Source organism: Aptenodytes patagonicus, chromosome 1 (assembly GCF_965638725.1).
Source record: "Aptenodytes patagonicus chromosome 1, bAptPat1.pri.cur, whole genome shotgun sequence".
Lineage (NCBI taxonomy): Eukaryota > Metazoa > Chordata > Aves > Sphenisciformes > Spheniscidae > Aptenodytes > Aptenodytes patagonicus.
Window position 1 is genome coordinate 199102711 of NC_134949.1, and position 18971 is coordinate 199121681.

The 18971-nt window shown below is 40.5% G+C and overlaps 1 protein-coding gene across 2 annotated transcripts in view; it reads right to left on the reverse strand.

Moving 5' to 3' along the window:
* The window catches only part of UFM1 (ubiquitin fold modifier 1), a 72914-nt gene that overhangs the window by 35534 nt on the left and 18409 nt on the right, over positions 1-18971 (reverse strand). Inside the window, exon 6 of one of the 2 annotated variants that reach the window (XM_076364205.1) lies at positions 12932-13641. The exons of the other annotated variant lie outside the window; for it this stretch is intronic. Coding sequence (XP_076220320.1) covers positions 13535-13641 — 107 coding nt within the window. The 3' untranslated portion in view covers positions 12932-13534. Of the gene's footprint in view, positions 1-12931; positions 13642-18971 lie in introns of those variants that run through there. 2 annotated transcript variants of the gene reach the window in all.

Here is an 18971-nt window from a genome sequence, read left to right on the forward strand (position 1 = left end):
GTTTTTCATTGGCATCTGAGTTAGACACATGATGCACTTAGAGCTAGGTTAAACTACCACTGTATAGATGTGTAATGGAACGGCTTGTGATTTGAATCAGTAGACAGACGAATGAATCAAAACGCCTGCTGTCTTTGGCAGCCAGATACTAGCTATCCGTACCATCGCTGGATAAAACGGTGACTATGTTGTCAAAGTTAGGATCTTAGAACAGTGGAAAGGTTAAAAGCTTTCAGACTCCTCTGAAAAACCCATAGTCCTCTGCTTATCAATAAAATGACAGAACAAATGATAAGATGAAGCAGGATAAAGTATTGACAGAAATATTCTATTAACTACAAAGAAATCCTATCTTGTAACATAACTATGTTTGATATATGAAAGTAAATGTATGAAAAGAAAAGCCTTACTGAATTCTGTGGGGTTTTGGACTAATAACTGTTAAGAATTCAGGATTTTTTTTTTCTACTAGCTGCTGTTTTATTGCATAATATAAATAAAGGAAATTATCTTTTAAATTCCATTCTTCTTTTTGTGTGGGCACAGAACAAAAAGTAGGTTGTAGGATGTGGGTGTGGAAATGCTTTGGGGAATGAGGCAAAATGATATAAAATGAGATTAGTTTGGTAGCAATACCTGTATTATGCAGTAAAATCGTTCTCTGGTTAAGACCTAGCTGTTCTATGTCCGAGATCTGAACCTTATAGATTGGTATCACCAAAAAAAAAAATTTAAAAAACTCGTTTAAGAGGAAATGGTGACTAGAATAACTCTTATAGAACTTACTTATCATTCTTCCTGTCTCCTCTAGAAATATAGTGGTGTCTCATGACAGTAACCAAGATCTTACTTATTATGGACATTATGGTCTATGGAACTATGCAGGGGTCTTTCCATCTCATTTCTGATATCCTGAGAAGTACAAGGAGACCTCTGTAAGCATGTATTCACTTTAGTACCTCCAAGCCCCAGAGTGGTCAGAGGAAACAGAAATGGATTTGGCACAAAAGCAGGGATATGGTGTTCCTTCGTCTTACCTTAGCCTTAATATGAAAATGCTTCTCATCTGTGGGATTTAAGCCAAACTTTGAAAAAGGTCGCCTCTGAGCCCAGCTGAGCGGGTCTATATCCATAGCTCATTATGAGCCACAGATCTATTTCTCTTTCCCATGTGCACACTGTCTCCTCTTCTGTGGTTGATATGCTTGTATGATACTTTTATCACACTTCAGAAATATCACTGGATGGGCGGCTGGAATCAGATTTCTGCTGTCATTATCTTATTTATGATGTTTCTGTTGAACCAAAAGTATAAAATAAGGAGTCCCAAATTAAGTAAACTAAAGCAGAAACCAAGTAATTCTGAATCACTAGAAGCGTCTGCAGAAGAAAGTCTAAATAACATTTCCTTGAAATTAGGTCTATCAGTCTATGGAACAATCTCCCAAACCAAATGATTAAAGTCTCCTCTCTTGCGCTATTTAATACCAGGTTAGGTGAAACCTCAAAATCCTGTAAAACCAATTCAACATTTGCAGAAGAATGAAACTGGTAATTTGACAAGTCTATACAAGACTCCTCCTCTGTACAAGTAAACACTGATCCTAGGTCTGACCCTTCAATGTTGAGTGCTTCTTTTATTACTTGGATTTTGCTCTGTCCACTTACATATTGCTTTTGTTTTACTTATGGCTAGATGTAACCTGACTTTTTTAAAGCAGGCTATGTTGATCATCATTCACTCTTTTCCTCTAATATCTAAAGCCTTCTGCAGTTCCCATTTGCAACTGCTTGAACTTCAGCCTTCATCCTGAACAGTAAGTGGTTTCATAATCAGACTGACTTTTCATTTTAAGGTTTATGATAATTAATTCTAAGGGGAACTTCACTCTCCCTATTTTTTCCTCTCAGGAGTAAATAATGCAAGACAAATTATTGGTAACACGACAGCAGCTCTGACAGCTTGTTCCAAAAGGTGTGCTTTATAGTTGAATATAAGATAGTGGTTACGTACACAATTCTTACCTACTGATCTCAAAGCACTTTACAAAGAAAGCATAATTTCCATACTGTGTTTTAAAATACCCACTTATTTTTTCTCTTGCTTCTAAAACATTTTTGCCTCTTAAAGAAAATGCTTTTCCAGTTCTGACCTCCAGATCTCCTCTGATTCATAGATAAGGAACATTTTCTCTTTTGAGGGCACAGATATGTTTGGCCTCCCAGATATTTTTGGAAAGACTCTTACTAACATACATCATTGCAAAACTGCTCCAAGAGGACAATTGCACAGGATGCAGCATTCCCCCCAGCTGTCCCTAGAACATCACTTTCCCCATCCTCAGCACATTTACATTGCAGTACCTACTCAGTTTGCAACACCTTACAGGTTTTTCTTTGTAGTTCAATTCCCAGGATTTGATCCAGAGCTACCCCACATCCTCTGAAGACACAGGAAAACACTCTCAACCTCTGGCTCCTCCAAGAGCAGATGCAACCCCCTGGAAAGCCTACAGCTCTCTCTCCATCTCTCCATCCCTCTGCCTGGTACCTGAGTAAAGGAAAGCAAGAAGAGATGATGGAGAAGAGGGAAGGCAGAGCAAGGGGGGCAGGATGGGCAGTGTGGGCCAGGGGGGCCATGGGATGCAGGATGGAAAAGGGTGGGAGCTGGAGCAGGACCAGTAGAGAAAGCAGGAGGAAGAGGAGATGATGACAGAGGAGATATGAACAGCTGTGAATGATTTCACAGGACTAGCTAACCAGGCAACAAACTCCCCTCTTCATTTGTTCTTCAATAATTACAATATGAATTGTTCTTGTCAAGGACTTTTTTCTTATTCTTTTGGCCTCCTTCTGAGAGATTCAGCTGATCTGTCTTGTTTTTAATTTCTGTAGCAAAGTCTAGCAGTGACACTTTTATCATTTTAGTGATTTACTAATATTATATGTGAATATAAACTGCCTGGGTGTCAATTCTTCCTACAGCTCTTTTTCAATAACACAGAATTTCTCTTCTTTTTATCATATTCTTTCAATAATAGTGAAAAAATGTTTCTCTTTCATTCACTCATCTTTCACCTCTCTCCCAATATACATAAATAAATCAATCGCCCCCAAAATATAAATAGAACCCCTCAACAAAGCAGAATCCAAGAAAACTGTAATATTTTGGATAGCTTTTAAATCCTGTAAACCAGCACTTCTCAGAAGTGTCTTCAAATAGCCGGCTTGCACTTTCCATATGTTTTACTAAAAATGTGAGCTGGTAAGAGAGAAGAGGTTTTAGCAACTTGCAGTGCTTAATGTTATCTGCAGAGTATCTTGAAACATCTTCAGCCCTTTCCAACCTTTCTCTTGACAAGACATGTCGAGCCATGGCACAAGCACAGAGAACACTTAGCAGAAACACATTGACATAAAATGCAACATTTATAAGTACCTATAAAACCTAACACAGGACCTTGGATCAAAAATAACTTTTCTGTTTCAGGCCCTCAGACCGTGGAGGGGAAAACATGTACCTTGTAGTGGTGTACAGTGGAGACCAGTGCCTGTTTACACCGCAGTTTCTGCTTTCCCCATCTGCAGACATCTTCCTTTGCTGTGGTGCCATTTGAAACATGAAACAACCCATTGTCTATGGCACTGAAGACCATGGGGGTTCCTTCTTTGCTAATAGCTGAAATAGTGTTGATTTTTGGCTAAATTGATTGATGTCTTGAAGAAAGGTGCATGTGCATAGCTGGGAAGGTTTTGGCAGCAGGAGGCTGCAGGGGGCCCTTTGTAGGAGATGGCCATGAACAGCCCTGAGCCAATCACAGCCACTTCTACCCAGCTGCAAAACTGCTGTGAGCAACCTGTCACACCCCAAAACTGCAGCTGTTGCAGGAGCACAGGGTGCCTCTGTGCAAACATGTTAAAGAAAGGGCATCAGCTGCTGGGAGGAGAAGAAATGGAGGGGACACATAAGGAGCACAGAGGAGATGTGGAAAGAGACATTGTTGGGAACATGGCTGAAGGTCATGGCAGGAGGCGCTCCACAACGGAGGAGGTATGGGAGTCCATCCATGCTGAGGGGACAGTGGTTGTGGCAACATATGCCACGGCAGAGACACCCCTGAGGGGCTGCAGCCCTTGGGCAACCCACACAAAGGTGCGGAAATCCCCCAAAAAAGTGCAGCATATGGAGGAACCTATGCCAGAGCTGAGGAAAACAAATAAGAAGCAAGGAGCAGCAAGAGGATACTGTTATGCACATGATCCCAACCTCCTGTACTGCCTGCACCTCATCAAAGGGATTGAGAGGGTCTGGGTGAAACCTGCGGCAAAAATAAGGGCAGCTGAGACTAGAAAGAGGAGGAAGAAAAAGACTTGCCAGCAATTCTTGCCAGCAACAAGAGGAGAACAGGTGAGGACAGTAAAGAATGTAAAGGAAGCAGGAAAAAAAAGTGTCGCAGAACAGTTGCATTAAACTCTTGATCTTCTGTTGAAAATCCTTGTTTCTTCTTTCTTTTCTGAGGCAGCACAGAGTGGTACTGTCCTGGTACTTACTGAGCAGCAAGGACTAGAAAGGACTGAAGTTTTGACTCCAGCATAAATGAGTTCTTACCTGACCATCATACAAGTTTCCATGTATGTCACTATGCAGATAGATAAACTCCAAACATATAATACTAGATACTATAGCATCATAGTATCAGCATGGGTGTTTGATATACTGGATAGAACAAAACCATAAATTTGACCTCTCCCTTTTGAGATCACTTGCATGGAGGGAAGAAATAGTAACCGTGGATGGGAAGATGTGATGCTATCCCTTTTCCCAAATACTTTATTAATTCTAGGAACAAGTGTCGTAACAAACAAGAAGAAGAGAAAAGAAAATTGGCACCACTGATATGAGTCGTTTGGGAGACTAAAACCAAATAAGATATTAAAATTTTAGGTAAATGTTTCAATATAGTACGTCTTGCATGTTACACTGAGGATTGTCCAGTTCAGGCGCAGCAATGAATACAAACAGTCTGTGGACACACATACGTAGCCCAAAAGAATAAAAACTTCTATGAGTATCATAGAAATAAACCCAAGACATTTCCTAAGACCTTGGACTGTTGCAGAGGGCAAGAAATTGTTTGGGGAGAGTATGGTTGGGAATTGCAGTTCTTGCTTTGAAGCTTTAGAGCTACTGAGAGAGAAAAGAAAATTTCTCAGAATCTGTTTTGACTTCTAACCTGCATTTCCCTCTAACCAGATTTGCATTCCTTTTTCTTTCCTGATTGTAGAAATACATCAGGTGGTCATGGTGCTGCTCCTACAAATACCACAGTACAAAAAGAAATATAGGTATGTGGCTGAATTTAGTTTTGTGATTAAATAGACTTTCTTTCCAAAGAAAATTGAAGCGGGATATTAGAAGTATGATGTTATTTCTCCAGTTTATTGCCAAGCAGTCTGTGTGCAATATAAAACCCAATTGTGTGAGGAATGATATTTAACTACAATGATCAAGAAACATCCTCCATCTTAGAAGCAGTGCATCAAAACAGACTGCAGAAAGCGCGAGGCTCTACTCCCTCTTGTGTGACTATTATGCAAGCACTAACTGGTAATGATTTCCTAGCTCCAGGCCGTAACACGAAGAACACCAAAACACAAGAATTATTCTTGATTTTCTCCCTAATCATACAATTAGGTCACAACAGGAAATACATAGTGTTGTGCATGATCAGGTCTATGTTCTAGAAATTACAGCCCTCATACTGGGTATGTATGAGAGTAGAATAGCTGGTTTGGGACTGGTCTGCTGGTGTTCTGGATCAAAATATCCATGTGTGTGAGACTGTCCGTATTCTTTCTTTCAAAAAAATTTCGCACTTCTCGTTGAACTTCATGAGGTTCCTGTTGGCCTATTTCTCCAGCCTGTTGATGTCCTTCTGGATGGCAGCACAACCCTCTGGCATATCAGCCACTCCTCCCAGTTGGGTGTTGTCTGCAACCTTGCTGAGGGTACACTCTGCCCCATCATCCAGATCATTGATGAAGATGTTAAACAGGACCGGACCCAGTACTGACCCCTAGGGTACCCCACTAGTCGCTGGCCTCCAACTAGACTATGCCACTGATCACCACCCTCTGGGCACGGCCATTCAGCCAGTTTCCAATCCACCTCACTGTCTGCTCATCCAGCCCGTACTTCATCAGCTTCTCTATTAGGATCTTACGGGATATAATATAGAAAGCCTTGCTGAAATCAGGGTGGACAATATCCACTGCCCTCTCCTCATCTACGAAGCCAGTCACTTCATTGTAGAAGGTTATCAGGACTTCACAGATCCTAAAACGAAATGGAAGCTTTCTTTGCCCACCGTTACTGTTTTGGCACATTTCAAAAGCATTAGAGCCACTGAAAAACCAAAAATAACTAAAAAGAACACAAATCAAATGCTGGATCATTTTGCAAGAAAAATTTGTAAATATTTTAAACACTAATTAAAAAAAATGACCAGCATAACAAATCTAGTTGGATGTGGATTCATAATTAATTGTGGTACTTTCTGCACTGTCTAGATATCCAGCAAGAAATTAATTGAACTAATAATTACAATGAAACAATACACTGTATAACATTTAGAATTACTGTAGTGCTATATTAGAAATATTAAAGGTGTATTGATCTAAATCCCTTAATGTCAATAGCTTAAATTACAAATCTGCAGCCTGACCTAAGAATTATGTCAAGTCAATAGGATTCTATAGCAGTATAAACTAATTTAAGTATGAAAATTTTTTCAATAACACAAAAAAAATTGTAATATTTGACAGAAGCGTCAGTCTGTGGAGTAGACTCGATCCTGTGCAGATTTTGTCAGGGAGCAGCGAGGGCCAGTGTCTCCCTCAGGGACGGGGAGCCAGGAACTGGGGAGGGCTCCCCTGGGGCAGCAGGGCAAGGCCTGGCAGCCGGGGCCCATCCCACCGCCCCGGCCAGGAGCAGGGCAGGCCCCAGCCCTGAGCATCGGGCACCTCCCTGGGGACGGGCCAAGACTGGGCTGGGATGTGGGCCCGTGGGTGGGCCCAGCTCAGCGGGGCCCATGGCCAGGCAAGGCTGTGGGGAGCTGGAGACCAGCCCTGCTGCGGTGTCGCTGGGGCAGGGACTGATGGCCCTGGGGGGCTGACATGGGGTCCTGGGCCATGGGCAGGGTGGAAGGAGGCCCAGGAGGACTGGGCAGGGACAGGCAGGGCTGGCAGTGCCTCGGGGCCCTGACAGATTTTGTGATACGTGCAATCCTAAATCACAAATGAAATTCCATTTTGTGAAGGGATTGCTCATGGGAGTAAGGCATAAAATTTTATGGGGTAGGAACTGGAGTTTAAAAGCAACAATCCAGAAATATTAGCTCCCCAAAGATTCCCTAGTCTTTAACATGCAAGGTACACACTTCCACGCACGCCACAAGGACAGGATAACCCCTTCTTTGACGATGGACAACGGGAGACATACAGCATACTGCACAGAAACTTGGGATGGACAAAGCTATGCTGGCAAAAACTGAGCCTCAAGCAAACTTTTATGAAACTTTAAGGACCAGAAGAATGTTTTAAGGTTTCATCCCAAAGAGTTTATTTTCAAAAAATATTGTCTGTCTGGAAGTTTGAAGCATCCTATCATCTCCACTGCAAACACACAGGACGTTTCATCTGCATTAAGTTAGTCAAAATATGTTTGAGATGAACGTAGTAGAGTCAAAGTAGGGAATGCCAGAAGTAAGACTGTTTATGCAACCTGTTTCTGCTCACACATGTGTTACAAGATAGCCTTTACAGGAAGGGAAACCATTTCCCTCACATATCTCTGTTTCATTTACTGCATGGGTGAGGGGATCCAGATTACTGAAAGTCATCTTCAAATTGGGATGGGAATTCAGACAGAAACGTAATCACTCTGCCCCAGTTACAGGAAAGCATTTAATTAACAAGCCAAACATCTATAGCAGTTGCAGATAATGGTCAGGACTGAGTACAGATGTCATAGGTGCCTTCTGAATCTTCAGCAATTATGTTGGTTTGAGTGTTTATTCAGAAACATGGGAAAGCATCAGCTTGTGTTCTTACTGCCACATTCCCAACTGCAGTGGACAGAGACCTCCGGCATCAGCATGCCTGCTTCTCTGTTTTTACAGACAGACGTATTTCATTTTCTACTTCATAAATGATCTGACTCTATCTTTAAATTACAGAGGTACTTTGTTGTCACTTCTTTCAGACGTGCAGTGGATGGTATCCATTGCACTTACGTCTTTCCAGCTGAATATTACGTTCCTTTAAATGCTGACTGGGAAACTGTAACCTGGAAGGAGGGGAAGCTTGCACTTTCCCAGGAGACCTACTGCTTGGGTAGAGGGAGATGCTCCGGGGTGGGAGAGGCAAGAGCTGGCAGACTGCAGTGAGGAACAGGAAGACGCCAGGCCAGCCCCAGAAGGGAGTAAAAAGCCTCCCTGAGACCAGAGGGATGGAACGGAGGTTTCTGCAACTCAGAATGTCATTGAGCTGGCTGGAAACAAGGACCTGCCTCACTAGGATACAGCAGACAAGCAAGACAATTATGTACAAAGCCTTTTTTATTTTTCGTTGGTTTACTTAGTGTCTTTGTGTTTTCAATATTTCAAAAATAAACTATTCTAGTTTATAAAAATAAATTATTCTAGCCTTTTGAGTTTAAAAGCTTTTCAGTCTTACTTGGGAAGCTCCCAGTAAAAGAAGGTCTAGGCAGATCTATCCGAGAGCTCCAGCTACTTTGGTTCCTGTCACACACGGTTGTCGGAGACCTTCTTATTCCTCTCAAGATTAGAAGCCACCTTCTAAATTCTAACCTACGTTTATTCGTGGCAATTTTGTATCCATTTGTTCTTGTACCAATACTGACTTTTAGCTTAAATAGCTCATTTCCTCCTTAGTGTTTGTTGCTTTCATATATTTATAAAAAGAAATTATATCCACTCTTAGCCTTCATTTTGCAAGAATGAACAAGCCCAGCTTTTAACATTTCTGTTCATAAAACAAGCTAGCCATTTCCCTTATCACTTTAACAGTTGTCTTTACATTCTTCCCATTAAGATTCATCTTCTACAATTGCCAAAACCTGCAGTTGTAGGGAGTGTTCTCAGGCAAGGTCTCAGCAGTGCCCTGTATTAATTCTACATTGTCAGATGCTACACGGCAGATGACATTTGTTTTCTCCTATGATGGTCCATGATCCAGATGTTTTGTGGTGGACTGCTAAATTAATGTCTGTCTTTGTAGCATTTCACCTTTTCTACAATGCATGTCTTGTATAGGAAACAGGAGTCTGAAATCTGCCTTGGGGTCAGATGCCCAAACTGCTGCGGTGATGTCCCAAGTCTTTTATCAGATTGTGTCCTGGGGATACCCTTTTTATTAGCCCTGGGTGACTTAGTAAGTCCCTTAAATTCAGTCTTTCACAACCAAATGCAGGTATTCAAACAAGTAATATGTTACTTTTTTTGATCTGTACACTTTGTTGAATGCATGATGAATTTGTAAACACAGTTTTGTTCGAAAGAAATGGGTGTAGCGGGAAAAAAAATACAATTTAGTCAAAAAGGGTGGGATCCACATTCCCCAAAGTGGAGATACTTGTACCTGAACTAGTCATTCAGGCCCACTCTGTTGACAATGGAGACGAATCATTCCTATTCCTCACTCCTGTTCCTCATCCTAAACCTTTGCCATCCTGGATGATGTCTCATCACAAACAGAGGACTTACTTTTTCCTTACTTTCTCTATTTTTGTCTGGATTCCACTATATATCTGGGACAGACTGATCTGTTTAGGGCAGTTCCTCAGAAGGGAAGGATAGCAGGGAGGTCTCGTGGCCTGCATGAATGCATCATGTGATGTAACAAATATGACAGAAGAAGTTTGCCATTGCTTATCTCATGGATTATCACATAGCAGACATACAAGATGAGGCCTTGGTCAAACAATGATGCCACCCTGTTGCCCATGGATGCTGGCAGAGAGCTCCGTCCACAGTTTTAAGAAAACTCTTTTCCATGTTTAATGCTTCTGCCAGCAAGAGTCCGTAGCAAGCCCTGTGCTTTTAACAACTTCAGGGATTAATTTCTGTTAACAGAAATTTATTCTGGATTTCTAGATAATAATCAAATTTCCCAGGCATATATAACTAATAATAACATACTGTATCAGAAAGTTTTGCCTAGTCCTTACATACACACATTTTGTAATTCTTGCTATGTCTGTCTCACTTAGAATTGCTATTTTACATAGTGCCAAAATGTAAAATTTATGTTTTTAAGAGACAGATGAAGCAGCAGAGGTATACTGAGTTTGTAGCCATTTAAGGCATTTTCCTTCACAGAGAGCTACAGCATGAAGCATTCGTTTAAACTCTCACCTGCCCTCTGCCACATGAAGAACTGTACTGAGAAAGCAGGCTTAATAAATCAATAAAGTTTGATTAATTAAATTCTTCTGTCTTGCTTTTTCTTAGGAACGTAGTGAATGCACTTTTATCCCCTTCTGGAGTCACAGATCTGTACAAATAAATCCTAGTATTTCCAGAGGAATAAAATAAGTTCTTCCTCGACTACTTTCCATCTTACAATAACATGCCATACCTTCCATACACAAGTGCAGACACACCAGTTTTTGTCATTTGAAGCATTTTGTTCTGTGCGGTGATTTTATCCCCCCCCCCCCCCCCCCCCCGAGATTTTAAGGAAAAGGTCTTTCCATTTCATCAACTTTGTGCTTTTTCTGATGGAAAAAAAAAAAATATCAAAACCAAAACTGCTCCCAAATCTTACCTTAAAAATGTATGAGCCAACAGGAAGTGCTCACTGAGGAATTAGAAACTGAATATTACTGTCGTCTTGTTGACTGATGTGCATATTGCACTAGAAAGGCAATTTGTATCGGCTTCATACGTATACTGTTCTGTTTGGTTTCTCACCTGTATATAAAGTACATCTATGCTTCCATTATTGCAGGCTCTCCTATTTTATATTATTACCTACTTTCTACAATTATGTCTCCTGATATAACACGTTCCTAGGCCTTCCACTACTGGCATAGACATTTTGCCAAAATAATCTAGCTCTCATTTCTAGAACGAAAGTGTCTGGTGGTAGCTCAGTTCAGTCCTTGAAGGGAAACATGCCAAGAAAGAACAGAGGAAATCTTCCAGTGTTACCACATCTTTGGAGTCAGAGAGCCCTTATATCACATTTACCCCATTTTCTGGGGAAGCACTTATTCTCTTGGGGGCGGGGGGAAGTTTTACAGTTTACAGTCCCTCCTCTGTGATGCGCAGAAGGGGCCTGCACTGGGAATGTTAGAGATGAAAGGAACAGAGCTGGAAAAGAACCAGCTGTAACGCGTCCTTCTCTCTCTTTCCTTATCCCACCTTATGCATGTTGGTTTATGCATGAGACAAGGGCGGGTATTCTACGTGCGGCAGATGGGAAGAACCATAACTAAAGAGAAGACTTGTGTATTAATTCACTTTCCTGTAAGCTGGATCAAAATGTTAAGTTAGCATTTCCTAGTGGCAGACAGTTTAATTGCTAGAGAGTTTTCCTGCAACAAATCAGTCACTCTCAGTTTGAGCTAGTCAGCCACAAAGCTAAAAGTTAATACTGTCACAAGTTGCTTTCCACAATCCACTAACAACAGGAATGCTGCTATTCAACAAACTACACAGATTTGCAAATGGTTTTGTTTAACGATAACGTGAGTGTGTTGCAAAGTGGCAAGATCCAACATAGTAAGAATCCAGCAATTTGTGCAGCCCTGCAAGGTGCACACTGGATGAAATACATGGGCTTGTACCCTCCAACAATGCAAACCCTGTATTAACTTCCACAGTCCTGTGCATCTCCCAAGAGAAGCACCTCAGCGCTTGAGAAGAGATTTTTAATAGCCTCCATTAACAAAAAATCCTGTTACTTAACTGAGTAAAGACTATTTTTTACCTGAACTAATTCTCCCAACCAACATAATTTTTATAGTCTCTTACTGCAGTTAGGCTTATTTTAAAATGCCTGAAACATTTTCTCATGCTCTGTTTATTGTGTTTTCATCTCTCTGCATGCGACCTGGCCATACTGATTACCAGCTGCTGTAGTTAGCAAGGAAATAATGGTGTATGGTGGATTTGTAGGATAATGGGATTAAAGTATGAACTATTCCAGGAAAAAAAAAAAAAAAGAAAAAATAGAAGATAACCAGACCAAAAAGTTAAAAACAAGGACCCAAAAGAAAACTAGAGGAAAAATAAGGCACAAAAGCAATTTATGGCTTGCTCAAAGTCACTCAAAGTAGCTTTGGCTTGCCAAATTGCATGCCAGATTTTTTCTTCTTTTTCTTTTTTTGGTGAACCTGTATTTGGTGTAGAGGAGACTTTTCCAGCTATATACATTAACATTCCAGCACCTCCTCACACACCAAATTAGCCCTGGGGCCAGGAAGAGAAAAAAAATACAGTCAAGGCATCAGCTAGACTGGGGATTAAGAAAGCAAAACAGGCAGGAGGGTTGTTCAGCAATTCAGAACAAGCCAGCAACATAGACCACTTTAATTGTGCTACATTAAATAACAGAAATGAAGACTGTGGAAAGGTCTCAGGAAAAGAAGAAGAGAAAAATGGAATTCAAAGAGCTGGGATGGAACAAGACTCAAGCTAATGATAGACAATCTGAATTGGATTAAAACAAAGGAAGAAGGAAATTATAAAACGGTAGCTGGGAAGAGAATTCTGAGGAAAAAAGAAGAATGAAGTGTGAAAATGGCAGCATTAACTAAAGTGAAAAAAGCACCTTAGTGAAGAAAGATTAACATCTTTAAATGTATGATGCAAGAAATTAATTGAATTGACAGAGCTATTTATAAGATTGCAAATTAATTTATTGCCTTAGCACCTCTGACAGGAGTTTAATTAAAGCAGAATCCACAGGGTTTTTTTCAGCTTAGTTTCAAACAGCTTTTTAAGCTGCCTAAGTTTATGACCAGTAATACTGTGGGTAGCTAGGAAGCTAATAAAACCAATGATCTCCGGAGAACAGGAAGCATCAACTCCCACATCTGCGCTGTTCATTAGATGCATTAAGGACGTGTTTGTTTTCTGTAAAAGCCTCTCTGACTGGAATCCATCTTACCTGTGCTAGTAGTCCCCTTAGCCTAAATTTATTGACTAGGCTTCTCCTACACTCTGTAGAACTAGGCACCTGTCATTGGTCCCAGCAGTTGTTCTAAATATACAGCAGGAAAAGAGGATAAACCAGGCTTAATTTTCACAAATTAAAACGGAGTTTGGGAAAAACTTTCTAAATATAAGTGTAGTAAAACACTGGACTAGAAAACCTCCAGAAAGCGTAGCATCTTTTTTACCCGTATTTTAAAAGAAGAACACGTTTGCGGAAACACTTTGTAGTACAGTTAAGACTTATTCTTGCCTTATTCTTTAACTATTCCGGGACCAATAGTTAAACCAGATCAATTGCATTCAGCCTTCTTCAATTTTAGACCCCTAACAGTTTTCCAGAACAGCTGTAGATTCCTTTGGAAATTCCACATGTTGATTGCATGTAATTCATGTGAGCCTGTTGACAACAAAAATAGTTGAAGAATTATTGTATTAAAAAAGTTACAATTCTTTGTACTTTCAGTTTTCTGCATTAAATCAAATAGAATGGTGCTGACACTGGTTTTGGCAACCAAAATGAAGAAGAGACAGTGCATTTCAGTTGCAGATCTTCCCTATCCAACTTATAACAATATTTCACTTTTTCATACTAAAAGTTCACATGAACTTAGGTAGATGATCATACATATTGATACCATAACTACTTATTTGTCACCTCACAGTTGTTGTTCTTTCTTTTTTTGGACAGAATTGATGTTTCAATCCACCACCATTGGATAATGGAAGTAATTATTTGTCTTCATTTAGCTTTTACACTGGAACGTGAATTGCAGTACAATGCAGAAGATTTAGTATGCAGTGATATACCTTGCTCATATCAGGGGAGCGTTACTAAAACTAATATTTGAGCACTAATAAGCAGGAATTTATTTTGCATTTATCATCATCAAATGTCAACTCTTCAGACAAAAGCTGTCAAGGGTTTCATTAAAATCATTTCCACTAACTAGATAAACCCTGAGTTAAAATATCTTTGCAAACATCGTGATTTTGTGATGAACACTGGAAGCTGTTACAGCCTTTCCTTGCCATTCTAATTTGACGTCATCAAGCAATGCAAGCGTATCAGAGCAGCAATTTAATGAAGCTTTGCTTTCCAGGTGATCTCACTGTTCAAACTGAAAATAAAATTTGCTTTTAAGGCACAATATGAAAAACTGAATGCATACTTTCCTTTGATAGCTGCCACTTTCAGTAAAAAGTGGTAAAGTTACAGGTTTTCTTCTCATTTTATTTCAGAGAGCTAAAAATAGCTGATAACTTTAACTATTTTTAGAGTAGGGCCCAAGACACTTTATGTAGAACCATAGAACAGAATCATGGAATCACTTAGGTTGGAAAAGACCTTTAAGATCATCAAGTCCAACCGTAAAATGTATTTGCTATGTTTCCTTAGCTGTGAGGGCTTCCCAGTGTAAACTGCATTACTTTAATAATTTAGAGATAAGATAGTCTACACTACTTTGATGACAAAACACATGTTGTCTCCTATGGAAGCATCACTGATATCAGACAGATGACCGTCCTGAATGGTCAGAAGTGAAAGACGTAGAGTGTTTTTTTAGAAATGCCTAGAGACAATTGCCTCTTCAGTTCATATTTGGAAGAGTTTGGAATCAGGGCAATGGAATAACCACAGGGCAGTGGTCACCAATGAAAGTTTGGAGAGAACTGCAACAAAGAAATGGGATATCAAGCCTCATCAGTCCCTGCAACACTCAAGTGCTCTTGTTTTTAAGACCTTATAGAGATTTTTTTTTAACGCCCCCCTTTCTGTGGCTGCAAATTTTTCTGGCATTGTAAGTTCCTCTGGCATTTCAGTAGGACAGAAGAAATTTAAAAGTCACAGGCTAATTCACAAAAACACATGGTTAAAATTGCTTTCTGCTGTCATTTGCAGATGTTTAGATATGGTACATAAATCTTCAGCAATCCCTGACCCTAAAGGTTGAAAACCAATGGAAGATCTCCATCCTAAGTTTCTATGGCCACAAGATTACAAATAAAAATGAAATGGGTAAACTTCAGACCAGCTTTTAAACAACATAATCCTGAACCTGAGGCCACATGGCACTGACTGTCCTGCAATCCCTCTCTGGAACAGGTCTGTCTTGGAGAGAGTTGGAGTTGTCCAAAACAGAGCCATGAAATAAAAATAATCAGTACCTGAGCTCACTCCATCCACTCTTACTTTGTGCAGTATTTAGGCAAGAAGTGGGAATTAAATGAATCTGACAAAAATAATTGGACCATTTTGATTTCCTTGTCACCCATAATGGATAACATCGACTGCTGTACAGTTGGCAAGACGTGCTGTGCCCTTGTTCATGTACTAATAATCTGCTCTGCATGGGTGGTGCTTATTGACACTGAGTGCTTGTACGATCTTTCACTATTCATGCCGGGGGTAAAGACGCCTAGCTGCTGTTATTGTTAGCCGGTATTATTTGTAACCTACTCAAGAGCCCATAGCAATAGAACAGAACCCTGTCACAAGTTAATGGGTCTCTACTGCTAAATCACTACTGCTAACTGGAAATGTCAATGTAAAAATGAATTGAAAGATGTTAATTTTTCAAGCAACATGGATCCTCTGACAGCATTTTATTACAGTAATGCTATTTACATTCCCTCCCCCACCCACGTGAGGAAAATGTGGTTTAGAAAGTTACTGCAATAAACATTAGCTGATTAGCTACATCCAACATTGTCTTTTTGTTTTCAATTTAAACATAAAAAAACGTAATTTACAAAATGGCTGATATTAACATCATAATGAATACACATGCATTTATATTTCATCTGTCAGACTCCAAACTTCTCATGCAACTGTCACAGCATCACAGCTTCTCCACAACAGTAGAGGATACTAAGATTTTGACCGTTCCCTCTGGTCAAACTTTGACTGCCATGCCAGCAAGAGGCCAAAGGCTGTAATCCTTTATAGGTATTCTGAGAAAGTACAGGTGTGCGGAGAGCAAAAAGTGGTCAAGTAGGAAGAGCTGTGGCTCTGCCATGTCTCCACTATCTGGGCAGATACCTAAGGTAAAGCAAGATGTAGCTCCTTCTCTATCAAGAAAAAGTTGGGAGAGAGGGATTAAGGAAAGAAATGGCCAGGGACTAGCTCAGGTTGGAAAGGACCTCTGGGGTTTATCTGGTTCAAGCCCTGCTCAGACCTGGGCCAGCCTCAGTTACATCAGTTCTCAGGGCCTTATCCCATCATTTTTTAAGTATCACCAAAGATAGAGACTCCACAGCCTCTCTTAGCAACCAGTTCCAGTGTCCAAGCACTCTATGAATTCTTCTTTCCTTATAATTAATCAGAAATTTCCATGCTGCAATCTACATCCACTGCTTTCACTGCCCACCTCTAACTCAGTTTTGTCTTCATCTTCTATACAACCACCCCTTAGATGTTTGAAAGATTCCCCCTTACCTTTCTCTGCTTCAGGCTGAATAAAGCCAGCTCCGTCACGCTCTCCTCCTACATTATGTGCTTCAGTTCCCTAACTATCCTGGTAGTCCTCTAGTGGACTTGCTCCAGTTTGTCAATACCCTTCTTTTGTACTGTAAGCCCTGCAAAACTCTGCTAACCACAAAGACCTCACTCTGATGCTGCCAGCTGGGAGTCGGGGCATTCCCCCTTACCTCCTAGGAGTTTGGTTGCCTGGGCTCACCTACAGTATTAAGATGAAGATCCAATTTTCTCCTTATCCTGAAGAACAACCTCTCTCTCATTTCTCAGGAGAATACTGAAAACAGTAGGCTACGCGCTATCCTGACCTGAGGGCAGTCTGCACACATACATAGGCAGCTGTAAAGAAAGGTGTGTACCACCAGAGAGAAAATGAACAGATACATATCAGTATTTGGAGCTGTCTCTCTGGATTTGCCTTAGAAGGCCAGTGTTGTTCTCCCTCTACTCATGACCTCTTCCTTGTTTTAACTGCTGGCTGTTGGATGGACAATACAGACACCATTCCCAGAACAAGGGCTGGAATCCCCCTCTGTCTGGTTCAAGGCACTGGGTTGTCAACCCAGATGTCGTTCTGGATTCCCTCCTTATCATGCAAGAAGCCATACAGAGAGCACAGAAAAAAATTACTTTCATAAGGAATTCACATGTTTAGCAAAAAAGCCCCACAAATCAAATTGGAGGTGTGAATCTGGTCCCATATGCAAAACTGTCTAATTGTTAGGACCAGTCCCTTCCACTGCAACAGCAGTCCCCTTCATTTCAGCAGCATTTTTCCTGTGATACGGTTCTATGTCATACATATTAGAGCAGCAGGCCACATTTCCTAGATTTTATTTTAATGCTTTCTAAAGAATTATCAACTGAAGAGTTGGTAACTTACTAGCGGGCAACATCCAAACGTGTCTCAATAGACTCCACATAGGGGAACCTCACTTTTCTGGAAGTCACTAACCTGAACAGGTCAGTCAGTTCAATGCTGACTGCTTCTACTGAAATTGTAGCAGCTGTAAGAATATGTGCTTAACATAGCCATGCGACAGTAACAGTAACCTGGTCAGGTAAAAGCAATGGATTTGGGGCAAGAAATTACCACGCTTACGTGACAGAGCTTTGAAACAGCTCTTGTGCCTAGCTCTACACAATAAAAATTTCAAGAAATAGAAAACTAAATTAGCAGCGGACACATTTGAGTGGCTACAAGAACCGTTCAAGCCACTCTTGAACAGCAACCTGCTGACAGTTATTTGCTTACTTTGCACAGTTAGCACTGTAAGTTTGCAGAATCCTCACTATTCATTCCCCAAGACAGACAGTGAACAACCTCATTGCTTTTTTCATTGGCTTGTAGTAATTGGCTAATAGTCAATGATATTTTGAAACAGCCATTAAAAATTATTTTGTGCCGTGACATAAAATCAAGTCTACATTATCAGAAGATATGACAACCGCTTAATGCCTACACCTTTGATCTCGTTTTGGTAAATAAGCAGGAAACGGGTACTGCACTTCTAGTTACGGTACTGCAAAGGTTTCTTTTGCAAATAGGGGCAAATTGTTGGGAAAAAATACCAACAACTCTGTATGCAATTAGTTTTAATTCAAAATAACTAACATTTGCTCCTTTCTTGACTCCTGTAACTAGACCTGGAGTCCTATATAAAAAAGTACCCAGGAAACAAACCTATATCTTTTAGAGCAGCACCCAACAAGAACTGATACAATGGCTGAAACCAGCAGGTAATTCTAATAGCTATTTCAGGAAAGTAAATTGGTCAGCATGGTGCCTGTGAAAATTCCAAGAGCCTGATCATACCACTTATACCTGGGTGACAAGTCCCTCCATACCAACAGTATTTCCAAAATAACTTGTGTAAAAGTGAGAAGCATGACAAGGCCCTTAAGATCAGACTTGACTTTAGCTCTGCCTTGAACAAAAGGCGGGACAACAACTTTGTTGCCCAGAGAAAATCACAAAGACTCCATGTATGTATGTATGGAATTATTCTTCTTTATAGTTTCTCCATATTTAAAGGAGGCTGCCATTATTATTGGCATTCATCAGGCATGACTTACCACTCCATACTCCACTGCAGCTCACTTATTCTGGTCAACTATTAAAGGTAACAATGTCATGCTTCCTGAGGGAAGGAATCAGAGAGCTGCACAGGCCAGTTACTTACACAGGCATATATATTTAAGGTCTGCATAAACCCAGCTCGGTGCGGAAGAAGCATTTCTATTTCTATACT